General features: G+C 40.7%; 1 protein-coding gene across 2 annotated transcripts in view; it reads right to left on the bottom strand.

Annotated features, from left to right (window-relative positions):
- mrpl23 (mitochondrial ribosomal protein L23) overlaps nt 1-7,859 on the bottom strand; it is a 44,552-nt gene extending 36,693 nt beyond the window's left edge. Inside the window, exons 1-2 of one of the 2 annotated variants that reach the window (XM_079346079.1) lie at nt 7,690-7,859; nt 6,862-6,984 (exon numbers count right to left, since the gene is read on the bottom strand). In XM_079346079.1, the coding sequence (XP_079202205.1) occupies nt 6,862-6,984; nt 7,690-7,709 (143 nt within the window). In that variant the 5' untranslated portion in view covers nt 7,710-7,859. Of the gene's footprint in view, nt 1-6,861; nt 6,985-7,263; nt 7,374-7,689 lie in introns of those variants that run through there. The other variant, XM_079346080.1, reaches the window with a different exon arrangement.
- Nucleotides 7,860-13,331: the final 5,472 nt, after the last annotated feature.

Below are 13,331 nucleotides of genomic sequence, written 5' to 3' on the forward strand. Positions count from 1 at the left end.
AAGAATAATTGTAAGAGATTACATGCTGCTGCTCCACAAGTCTTAACCTTTGTAGAAGAAGCTGCTGGGTCTAAGTATGATTCAAGGTCTGCATCACTGGCTATGTTTACATGTGCACAAACCATGCTGATTGAGGATTCTGATTTCACTGTTTACGTGGACTCTGAAGAACACGATCAGATTATGATCTGAGTGTTCATACATAAGCATTTAATTAGAAAAAAACTCTTGTGACATGCTCCTACCTGTCAGATCTGCTGGAAACGTCAGAAGAAGAAGAAGTGACATCGCAGCCTGTGTTTGTAAACAATCGTCATAAACGACCCGTAAAAGCTTCCAACAATTCTGCTTTGTTTTACACCCTGAAAATGGAAGATTTCCTCACAGTTTAAAAAATAATGTAAACTTTAAAATAATATATGCACCTTTCAGACATTAGAACAACTTCTGGCAGCATTGTTTGACTTCTTAACTTAATGCTACAGTTCATGTTCTAAAGGTTTAGAGTGTCTAAATGTGATCTTATTGGTTCGATTATTGAGTTAAATATATTTCTGGCATTAATAATAAACTGTCAACATACAATAAATGTGAATGAGATGCTGCCACTTTTCAACATGACTTTAAAATGAGGCTGCATTAGTTCTTCTGAGTTCACTGTTGTTCTTCTTCTTATTTTAACACTGCATTATCGTTCGTCTCCCCTGATCTTAAAAAAAGCGGGGGGTTTTATTTTTAGGCAGACACAGCAGAATAAATTCTAATCCTCGTGTGTCGACATTGATATGATATCAATAAATAGTTTATAATGAATCTGTTGATGTCAGAGGTGTTACTGTAGCTCGCTGGGAAAGGCGTTAACTATCGCTCCAAAGTGGACTCTTTTTTACCTAGATGTAATATTTGTATGAATAAGGTTTAATGAAATGAAAGACATGAATAAGATACATTCAGGCTTACACATAAAACACAAATATGATCCAAACGAGACTGGTGATAGAGAACAGTCATCATGGATCAAGAGTGGAGACTAAACATTCTTATGACACGGCGATCATTTATGAAGTTGTGCGCTCTGATCACAGACTGTAAGCAGGCTCTGATGGAAACACGTCACTTTACTGGGGCAGACGAGCGCAGTCAGGACCGTTTGACCCTAGTCAGGCAGACACGGTCAGATCGAGCGTGTACCTGAAACCACACCTCTCGATCGGGAATGAAATTTCTTTCCAGAAGAGCCCGATCAGATCAGTCTGTTCTGACTGACATGTTTACATGCAGCTTTTTTATTCGGATCAGGCTTTCTGTTAGAGCCATTCTGTACTGTGTGTTCATGTCATTACCTGATTGCCACAGTAGGTGGCGTATTGGACAGCAGTAAGGTGGAAATAGGATAAATAGAAGAAGAAGTGATTGTTCCTCAGGTGTGCTGCTTACCGGGGAGAAGCACACAGTTTTTGACCGCCGTTTAGAGGCAATTAATTGAACCTTTTCTTTTGTTCGTTTCCTTTCGTTAATACTTAAAGTGCGTGTAAACAGTGGCTTTATTAAAGTGGTAAATAAATACATCTAAAACAAGTCCGCAGATGTGTGATTTAAAACGAGAAGCAGCCGAAGGACGACGTGTCAACTACGAATTTCCCGGTAGCAGCCCCTCACTGTGGCTTAGGTTTCTTTTCTTTTTAGTTTAAATGAAATCAAGTCACAACACAAGTCAAAAACTTCGCTTCAGCTAGTTCGATTAGTTTGCTATCGTTCATGGAGGAAGACGCGACGCTGGATTTCCTGTTGTTGCTGTAGCTCGGAGGATGTTTACAACCGTTGCCTGGCGACGCAACGATCATCAGCTGATTCATTCATCCGGATTGCGACATCACGGCGCCCACCGTTTCTAAGGTAAAAGGTAGCGCTACCAACTGTATGGCCATACTAAATGTGTGCACACAACTTTGTGTAAATCCAATGCATTGGTCGCTAAACTAACACTGGTAAACTGAACTGTAACTCGTTGCTTTCATCTCGGAGGTGCGTTGCGGTGTGAATTAAAGACATTAAAGACATTATGGACGGTAAAACAGACGCGGCGGCTGCGCAGCCAGTGGCTGATGCAGCCTCTGTGGAAGAGAGAGATGTTAATGAGATAGAAACTGTAAAAAGTAAAAGGTCTATTACATTAACACACAAAGCTCTTGTTGCAAAGGTGGAAAAGTTACAAAATGTAAGAAAAGATAAATTAAGTAAGATTAAAAACCTAAGAAATGTAACTCAAGAGCTTATGCAGAGTGGCAATACAAATGAGATAAAACACACATTGGAAAAAATTGGGCTTTTGTGTGGGGAAGCTAAAGATGCTCATGTGGCTCTGTTGCCTTTAATGTCCATTGAAGAAAGGGACAAACAAGACACTTGGTTTGCTGCAAAAATGATTGTTGAAAGTGGTTTCATTTCTGAGGTTGAAAAATGGTTGGTACATGATCATGGTGGTGAAGATGATGTTAACCCTGATGACAGCATATCAAATGTTGCCAGTAGACATTCTCATTGGAAAAGCATAGGTAGTGGTAAAGAAAGTAACAAAAGTGGTAAAAACAGTAATAAAAGTGGCAAATCTACAGCTTCATCCCGCCTTAAAGTGGAAGCAGAAAGGGCTGCACTTCTCGCTAGAGCTGCAGCTTTAAAAGGGAAGCATGCTCTAGAGGCCCAGGAAGAGGAGCTGAGAAGAAAAAGAGAGCAGCTCGAGATTGATGCTGAAATAGCTGCAGCCACTGCAAAGTTAGCAGTTTTTCAAGCTGCCACAGAATGTTCCAGTAAATCACAAGCACTTTCTGATGGAATGAATTCTTACGTGCAAAGGAATAAAGAACAAAACCCAAACTCAAAAGGATTTAATCATGCAGCAAACTCATTTGTACCACACACATGGAATGCAATGCCAATGGACAGCTTCACAGTAGCCCAAAAGGATTCAATTGGATGTAACACACACTCTGCAGAGGGAAACCCACAGCAAACCCTTGGATCCAAATATGAAACAAAATGGAAACCGGAAACATTTGGAATGAAGCAGTATGGAAACACACAACAAAGCCCCTCTCTGCCAGTCCACAATATACAGCCTGCATCAGTGGAACAACAGCATCTATATTCTGTACCAGTACAAGGAGACCTGTGCACCATAATGCACCGACAAAATGAAATCACAGCGGCTCTGGTTCAACAACAGAACCTAATGTCCTTGCCTTCTCGGGACATTCCAGCATTCGATGGTGATCCTCTTCAGTATAAAACCTTCATCAGAGCATTTGAACATACTGTGGAATCAAAGGCTAGCAAAGCTGACTGCCTTTATTTTTTAGAACAATTTACAAGAGGGCAGCCCAGAGAATTGGTCAGGAGTTGTCAGCACATGAGTCCTGACAGAGGTTACCAACAGGCTAAAGAGCTTCTCCAAGAACACTTTGGAAACCAATATAGGATTGGTGCAGCCTATATAGAAAAGGCTTTGGCTTGGCCTGCAGTGAAGACAGAAGATGTAGTAGCCCTTCAAGCCTTTTCACTATTTCTGCGAAGTTGTTGCAACGTAATGGAGGAACTTCAATATGTGCAAGAGCTGGACATGCCAACAAACATGAGAGCAATCATGACAAAGTTGCCATATAAGTACAGAGAAAAATGGAGGATACGGGCACATGAAATACTAGAAAGGTTTAATCTCAGAGCTTGCTTTAAAGATATGGTCTCATTTATTGAACGCCAGGTCAAGATCATTTCTGATCCACTTTTTGGGAACATCCAAGACATGGTATGTGGGGAACCTGCAGTAAAAAGTGTTGACAAATTCAAACTACACTCAAAATTCAGCAACATCAGAGGTAACAGCTTCGCCACAGTTACTGTAAGTGATGCAGCTCAGGAATATGAAACTTCAAGCTCAGTCACGCAAAAGCCGGATTTAAAGGGAAGCATTCAAGAACCATGTGTTTGCTGCTTTCAGTGGCACAGACTGGAGGAGTGTCCAAAACTAAAGGAGAAGAAGCATCGGGACAAAATTGACTTTTTGATGGAAAAGGGGATGTGTTTTGGCTGCCTGTGTAGTGGACACAGGAGCAAGTACTGCGACAGGCGCTTAACTTGCAAAGATTGTGGTCAGAGCCATCCTACGGTGCTTCATATCTCTGGAAAGACAAGAGCCAGCACAGGAAGTGAACACACTGAGGGTACTGCACATGTTAAACAACCTTCATCAGAAACGTGTGGTCATACAGGGGCCGGAAAGGAGAATAGCATTTTGTCTATTGTGCCAGTTCAAGTTAAATCCATCAAGGGCAGTAGGATAATACAAACGTATGCATTCCTGGATCCTGGGAGTACAGCTACTTTCTGCTCAGAGCAACTTATGCAAAGGCTGAATATTACTGGTAGGAGAACTAGTTTCCTTCTGCGCACTATGGGACAGGAAAGGGTCGTTTCAGCAAGCACCCTGAATGGGTTGGAGGTGGCTGGTCTTGGCAGTAACCGCTTCTACAGTCTCCCAGAAGTGCTCACACAAAATAAAATGCCTGTGACCACCAGCAACATTATCACACAGGGAGAACTGCAGAAATGGCCATATCTCTCTGGTGTACAGATCCCATGCATTGATGCTGATGTTGAACTGTTGATTGGCACGAACACCCCTAAGGTATTGGAACCATGGGAGGTCATCAACAGCAGAGACAATGGCCCATATGCAATACGAACTTTACTTGGCTGGGTAGTTAATGGTCCACTTCGAAAAGGGGAGAGCAGCGAGGAGGAGAGGAAGGAGGAAACAGAGGAGAAGGAAGGAGTGGAGGAGGAGGAGAAGAGGAAGGCAGAACCTTTATCCTCCCATCCACCAACAAAAAACAAAACCAATGAAAGTGACAGCGGTGGAGCTCCCAACGAGCCAATCATAGCCGACTCCTCCCAGTCAGCTCCTCCTAACCCCGCCCACCTTGACAAAGATGTCCTGCTGGAGCGTCAGGCTCACCTCCCAACAACTCACAAGTTCAGCAGAGAACCACTGGACAGGGTCATAAAGAATCAGCCTTCTCCCATCCTCTCCATCAAGCTTAACCATAACCCCTTCAAGTGTCCCGTGGCCAGCTGCGCCAAGTCTTTTAGGAAGGCCAGTCTGCTCCACTACCACATCAAGTACTACCACTCTGAGCAGAAGCTGGACGAGCGAGGCGGAGAGCAGGAGCTGCTCAGGAGGAGGAAGTCCTTGTCTAAAGGGGGCGACGTGATGCTAGACAGGGGGACTGAGGACCAGGACAGTATCTGTCACCATGACGACAGGGAGCACAGCACCATGGGAACAGAAGTGAAGAAGGAAGGAGGGAGGGAGCTGGACAGGAAGAACTTCCTGAGAGTCAAACTCAAGAAGAAGAAGAAGAAGGGGAGGAGAGACACCGCTTTGTTATGTCAGCAGCGAGCACTGCTACCATAAGTCACAAGCAATCATGGATGAGATAGTGACCTGAAAAATATAAAAATACATAAACAAAAACGGGTTATGTTTACAAATGGTTGAGGGTTTTTTTTTATTTTATTATTATTTATGGTTTGGTTCTCTATGTGCATGTGACTTAAGTTATGGCTCTATTTGTTTACACATGAAAGTAATTGTAATGTCTGTGGTCATTCAATTAGGGGCCGGTGTGTTAGAGCCATTCTGTACTGTGTGTTCATGTCATTACCTGATTGCCACAGTAGGTGGCGTATTGGACAGCAGTAAGGTGGAAATAGGATAAATAGAAGAAGAAGTGATTGTTCCTCAGGTGTGCTGCTTACCGGGGAGAAGCACACAGTTTTTGACCGCCGTTTAGAGGCAATTAATTGAACCTTTTCTTTTGTTCGTTTCCTTTCGTTAATACTTAAAGTGCGTGTAAACAGTGGCTTTATTAAAGTGGTAAATAAATACATCTAAAACAAGTCCGCAGATGTGTGATTTAAAACGAGAAGCAGCCGAAGGACGACGTGTCAACTACGAATTTCCCGGTAGCAGCCCCTCACTGTGGCTTAGGTTTCTTTTCTTTTTAGTTTAAATGAAATCAAGTCACAACACTTTCATTCTGACTATTTGTGTCCATGTAAACGCAGCCACTGACTACTTTGTTATAATTCACTTAGAAAAAAGCAGGTGACATAGAGTTCAGTAATTAGCTTTAGGTGTTAATTTAAAACAGCTAAAATTACTAAATTACATTTTGCCTTTGTTATAAAATAGCAGTCTTAACACTGAAACTTAAAGTGTGTCGCTTCTATTCTAGGACTCAAGTATAAGTTTCTAAAATCAAACACGTAATGGCCTACCATTAAGCTTCTCTGTCTAATTCTGCTCCGGTCCCTGGCATCATCAACGTGCATCTCACACACACCTGCAGAACACACACACACACACTTGCCTCGTATTCTCTCTCTCTCCTCACTCGCAACACCATGAACTCACAGGTGCAATGAGCTCCTTCACAGATAGGCATACGCTACTTGTATAACAAAATCCTTTAAGTAGCATATTCAGACTAACGCGTTTATATGAGCCCATATTCGGGTAGACACAGGCATATGCCAGGGTCATGACAATTGAAAAAAGGTGTTTACATGACTCCTACTCAACCAGAATATTGTCATTATATTACGATTCATACCGGATAATGGTGTACATGTAAACAGTCATCGTTACCTTAAACCACTTAACAGGAAACTGCTCTCAAATGTTATTTCTTGTTACGCTGCATTGATACACAAAGCCTGAAAGCTAAAAGTATGGGATAACATGTCAGTGTTGTAAAAGCATAACTCAATACAGAATCACAGGAAAGACAAACAAAAACTTACTCCATTGGAATCCGAAACTGTACAGTGTCAGGAGGCTGCTCTTTTCCTGGCCTCACAAGAGTCAGGAACCAGTTCGGTCTGAAGATCCTCAGCTGAGGATTTCCCAGCTGGTACAGAGGGTATCTAAGAGGAGAAGCACACAAAGAGACGGGATAATTCCATGAACGTCAGTAGCATTATTTATCACACAATTAAGGGAAATGTACAAAATGTACGAGAAAACTTGGAACAGTCTTTTGGTAACCTTTGATTATATACAGTGATGTACCCCACAGCACATTATGCTTATGATTTTTTTACATACACGCCTGCTAGACTAGACAAATCTCACTCTCCACTTTAAGTGACTGCCCCTGAATCCACCTGTAAGTGTTCAAGATATTAAACCATTGTACAACCTACATTTAAGTGATTACATCCCTCAACCGCAAAGTCAATGGAGCAGTCAATGATCATAGACACAGGTGAGTAACTTTCCCTTCAAGACAACCCTGCAATGACCTTAGCGTCATGGTTACTTGCTTAGTTACTGAACTACGACGACTGCTGCATGTTTACGGCAGTTTGTTTTTAGCTTAGCAATGCTTGTGACTTGTATGCTGCGCACATTTACAAAGCTTCACGGGGACAATATAACACATCATTTAAACGCTCTTTGAACCGTGTAATATAAGTCAAAGCATGTGTCCATAGCTATGGTCCATAGCTACATTCAGACATGCAAGGCAACTGCAAGAAATGCTAACGTTAGCTGGGATTCTAGTGTAGCAAACAGATATAAGGTGGATCAATTTAACCTTTACAGAAATTAAAAGGCTTGTTACTTACAATAGTCTGGTTACTGGCATATCTGCTACGACCTGTGAAAATACATAGGTGTTGCGAGGTTAGTTGTTTTGTAGTTCTTGTTCTTTGGCAGAATTGTCTTGTAGTCTTTTCAAGGTTGTCAAATATGCTACATGTGCATGGTTTTACTTCCGGGGGTTTTCACGTAGCGCATGCGCACTGCATTTTGGCAGCGTTGAAGGGCTTCGAACAATCACCGACCCGTGCTTATGATATCACAGAAACGCTGTAGCCTTACAGTCTACGTAGCCTACTGATATAAGATTTTATGTGATGGTTCAAAACTGCCCAGTTAAGGCAATTAGACCTTTGCAGATTTAAGGATAGAAAGGAACATAGACTGAGTATTTTAAGAACAAAGGTCACAATTTTAGGAATCTGCAATACATTAAAGAAATGTTTCAGTTTTAAATGAATCTATGCATTATTTTAATATTATCATGGAATTGGGCTGAGTACACATAGAAAATGGTATTTTTTCATGATAATAATAAATTATTCTTATATAGCACCTTCTAAACACTAAGACTTTAACAAGGAATAATAAAACAAAGAAGAAGTGATGTAAAGGAAGGAGGATGAGAGTTAGTGGTTGTAGAAAAGGCCATGGTCATGTCACCCCACGACCAGTTGTTTGGATTTATACACATGCACCTTTGTAAGTTTGAAATCACACGCTATTCTCTTTTCTAAGTGCAAAAAATCATAAATATCATATGAGTTGTGTAGGATGGACATATTTCCATAAAGTTACATTTTTATTGTGACAAAAAAACTAAAGTAGATCATGCAAAATAATGAATTGGCACAATGAGACTTTGCTGTGAGTATTTTCAAAGGGCACATAGTATGAGAGAGCAGCAGAGGGAGACCTCGTTCCGTGTCTCCTCAGATCCGGTGCCCCGGTGACCTCACACATGCTACGATGTGCATGCCCAGGGAGTGATTGAAGGCACCCCTGAGTGGAACATGAGTCCCTGGCTCAGCTGGTTCAGACCTGGTAGGAAATGGACCACGCTGATAGCCCACAAGGAAGTTTCCATCAGTTATTAAGAGACCATGAAGTGTGTGTGTGTGTGTGTGTGTGTGTGTGTGTGTGTCTGTAAGAGAGAGAAAGGTAGTGCAGTTCAGCATTTGATTATTACACTGTAATGTGTTCTTCATTGGCCAAAGCCATTTTTCAGAACATGTCGCCATTCTTACAGATGTCATGGTAAGAATTTTAAATCTCTAAAATAGTAAATTATCACTATACTAACAATTATTTTACTTTTCATTATTTGCTGCATTGGGTGTATTTCATCTGACAGCTGATAAGAGTAATAAAGGTGAGGCAGAAGAAGGCTGCTTCCCAAACATATACTGCAATAACACACATAGCTGATGCATTTAATGATGACACATAACATAAGAGAGTTGGTGTCAGACCTATGGGTCATGGGTTCATCCCTGGATCAGCTGGAAATATCCTTTCTTTCAAAAACAAAATTGTACCTGCAGCTGGTGGATGTGCTTCCACCTAAGCTGGTACATAAGTAACCCATGATCAATCAGCCGAAACACAAACAATATTGGACTTCAAATACAGTAGTTACTCACTTTTAAAGAATTTATGAATGAAAAATTATGTTTTCATCTAAAGACATACAACACGACTTGTAGAAATGTGAGAAATAGCATATGATAAAATCATTACTTGTGCAGAAATGCATTGACAAGCAAGTAAAAAGGATTTTACAATAAGGCTGAAGATGAGAATCAAACAGTTGCATTAAATGATAATGAATTAAATGCAATTCCAGCATTATTTAGAAACTCTGTGTTTTTTATTATTGCATTGTTGACATTAATTTATTACAGAAGAATGTGTTAATAGATAACATGTCTGACCGGATTCAAGGTGCAAATGTTTTCATTTATGGTTGTCACTTTATATTTACTATATAGACTAGAGATTCTTTAAATCCACGACAGATTGTTGCAAGGTCATTTAGCACATACGTATGCCCCTCATCTCTACCTTAAACAAGGAGTTTTTTTCAGAGTACAATAGCAGCAAAAGAGCTTGCAGAAAAGGCCAGGTCTTAAAGGAAAGGAGGGGGTCAGCAACATGAAACGATTCAACCTCCAGCCAAATGCTCGGTCTCACACTGTTGTCCAACTCTGCCATTTTTAGAAGCCATTCAAGCCTATTAGTTAATGCACTTGGTTCAACTCTGTGGAAATTAAAGTTCCGTTTAGTATTACTGGTTGCCATAATATTGGTTGATGGTTAATTAGGTTTTATTTCAGTTCAACTGACTGGGCACAAAGCGTGAGAGCTCAGCTGCTGTCGCTACTAAAATGTTCTCTTAATGAAAAGTTATGTTTGTCTGTTTTGCAGAAGTCACATTCAGATTATTGGTTTGGACAATAACATGTCTTTTGAAGCTGAAGAGCATAAATGTGCAAACTTGTAGATGACACACATATAAGTATGCATGCACATAATTGCACACTACTCTCAGTCGAATATGAAGGGTTCTCTTCTCTGTGTTCCATCAGCAGTAACTCATTCATTTTACATTGACTACTCTTCAAAGTGAATTGCAAAATGACAATGTGCAGGAGTTCTATCGTTTCTTGTTCTACATATTTCTCTCTAGAATCGTTCTGCAACTAAATAAAGGTATGCAAAGACAACAAAAAAAGTATTTTGGGGCGCCAGTGACCTGGTGTTCAGTTCATGGACCCAATGTGTAGGGTCTGTGTACTTTGAAGCAGGCTGCCCAGATTCAAATCCAAATCTTTACCACTTGTCATCCTAACTCTGTCCCTGAATTCTGACTCTTTCTACTATCCCGTCTCTACAATAAATGTATAAAAAGCCCATAAATAAAACTCATAGTAAATGAATGTATTCAGCGTGACTAAATATAATTACAACTCAATTACTCTTATCTCAGAACCACTGAGTGAGCCTGGGAGGAAAGGAGAAACGAGTTTCATAGACAGAATTATAAGGAAGGTTCAGGTCTGGGGCAGTGGAAAGAGGCTGTTTGTGTCACTGTGCAAAAAGAGGGGGAGAAAGTACTGTAAGTGTGGAGGAGGGAGGGAGAACAGCAGAGGTGGATTGACGGAAACAGTTCAGTCTACAGCGGTATTGTCCCGCCAAGAGCCGGCGCTGGGGCCGCATGGAAACTTTCCCCCTCCAACTCTCAGGCAGCCGGAGGAGAAGTTGATGGTATTGAATATCCTGAAGAAGAAAAAGGAAACGCTAAATTGAAGATCCAGACGTGAAGATGGAAAAGTTTGTCAGTTGAAGTGAATAGTTTTGTATGTAACCGATTTGCTGTCTTAGTGTTTCCTTCCGAAGCCGCTTCATCCTTACGAAAACAATGAATTATTTTGCTTTGCTGAAATATCAGATAAGTAATACTTGAGAATTTACCATAGAAACACCTTACAAAGAGCTGCAGAGAATTGAAGGAAGGAAAGGTACAGAAACATGTTTGTAGAATAAGTGAGAGAACTTTTAAGTCAAAAATCCAATTCGTAATAGTATAGGTGATATATGATAATAGTAACATTAACTTCTGCTGTCAAAGGCAAGGCTCACATAGTTGAAATGGCCTTCATTAAGTTGTTTGTTATGCACCACAGTCAGGGATGAGGCAGAACTGTGTCAGGGTAGCTAACAATCATTTTTTGCCACAGTTCTTTGTAAAACCACTTTCATCCTCTGTTGATAATCTGTTACATTTGTTTTAAGAGATACAACACTGTGGGCCTCAGTGGCTTGTTATTTATTTATCAGTGGTTTCCAAACAGGCCAATCGATTTATACATATACTATTAGCTTTCCATATGGCATTACTATATGAAAGGGCAATGTTGTTATGTCAATTTTTTTTAGTCCACCACTTTGATCTGGACTAAAATATCTCAAAACCTTTTGGACAATTGAACGGATTGTAATAAATGCAGTTACCAGCATTTGCAATGCCAGTGGATGAATCTAACTGATTTGTAATCTAATGAGGAAGTGGCAAAAAAGGTAGTACCTCAAGTCAACACGTAAGCCTGCATCCAAAAGCTCCTACATCCCTTGTAGGGCTTTAGGAGGTTTACATTAATACACGTTCTCCCTCATTTGAGTTGTTCAGAGCCTTAAAACTTTGCATAATGGGGTAACTGACCACTTAGAGCTAAATGGCCCACTTTGGGTGTTTCTAGCTGTATGTGTCATCGCAGATAAAACTAGATTAAACTATATTTATGTTTGCAAAATTCACAAGCTCTCTATACTTCTTTGCTCTAATAAATTGAACAAACAAAAAGAATCTCACTCTGGGGAAAGTAAACGATCAGCTTGTGCACTCCCCAGGTAATGAATTAACCACAAGCACAGAGTGTTTAGCCTTGGATAACTTTGCTAACCTCTCACTCCTCTCCAGTGACACTCTCTTGTCCAAATATGGTCACTTTTGGCGAAAGGAACTAACATTGCAGCCCCAAAAATGCCAAACTCAAGGCTCCAGAAAAGTAGCCCTCAAAAACCAATGGGGGCTGGATGTTCACTGCATACGTGTTGAGGCTCTCTGTGTTACAGCCTGAGATGCTCACACAGAGATGGTAAAATGGAAGGAAATTCTTGTTTGGCTTGACAGCTATAGAAATGACACTGCCACTAGATTGTGTTGTAAACATTTTCTGGTCTTTTGGGGGTTTAAGAGGAAGTACTGTATATCTCTTGAGATGTGTAGCACCTCCATAGTTTTTGAAATCAATAATAAATGTTGAAGAACTTTGAACCTTCTCTAGCCTGAATGAAGATGTAAGTCCACTTGAGCCACAAAGCATAAAGTGTTAGTCCCTCTGCCCCCCTGCCTTATTAAACCCTTGCCACTTTGCCATCAACACCAAATGAGTGATCAGAGGTAGTGGCCAGTTCAGGTCAGATTCCTCTGTTTTTTCTTGTTCCATGTTCACACTCAGAAAGAGCGAGGGCATGCCACATAGCAGTCCACTACCTATTAATAGCATCGATGGATGGAGTCAGGGGCAATCTCGATGGCTTGTAAATTTAGACCCTCCCTCCCTGGACGTTCCGCTGATGTCATAAGCCTGACCTCTGACCTAGGAACTTGGCTGCCACAAGGCCCATGTTGAACTTGAATTTCAGGGGTCTATATGCAAGCATCCACACTCTAACTAATGTAAACACTTATTCCTTTACATTGCATGATAATGCATGCAAACTATTTTTTAAGATGCAACTTCAGAAACAGTTTTATGCAAAGTATTATTACACAATTATTTCAAGATGTTCAGTAAAATGACTGTTAGAAAGCTAAGATGATCACATAAGAGCAAGTGACACATTGGATGAGTTTCAAGCTTCTTTGACAAAATCTAGTTTGTGTGCAGAAAGAAGTAAGGTTTGGTTTTCTGCAAGAAAACAAAAAAAAAACAAAACAGATGCATTTATCTTTTAAATCTTAAAAGTTTAGCACCAAATACACCAAGCGTTTCACCCTTTTTTTTCTGGGGATCTTGAAATGAACTACACTTGGAGTAGGGTGATTAGGTGGAGTTCTCACACAGGTTCCCACAGCCTTATCCAGTGTCTCTGCCGCTGCCAG

This window comes from Symphodus melops, assembly GCF_947650265.1.
Source record: "Symphodus melops genome assembly, chromosome: 6".
NCBI lineage: Eukaryota > Metazoa > Chordata > Actinopteri > Labriformes > Labridae > Symphodus > Symphodus melops.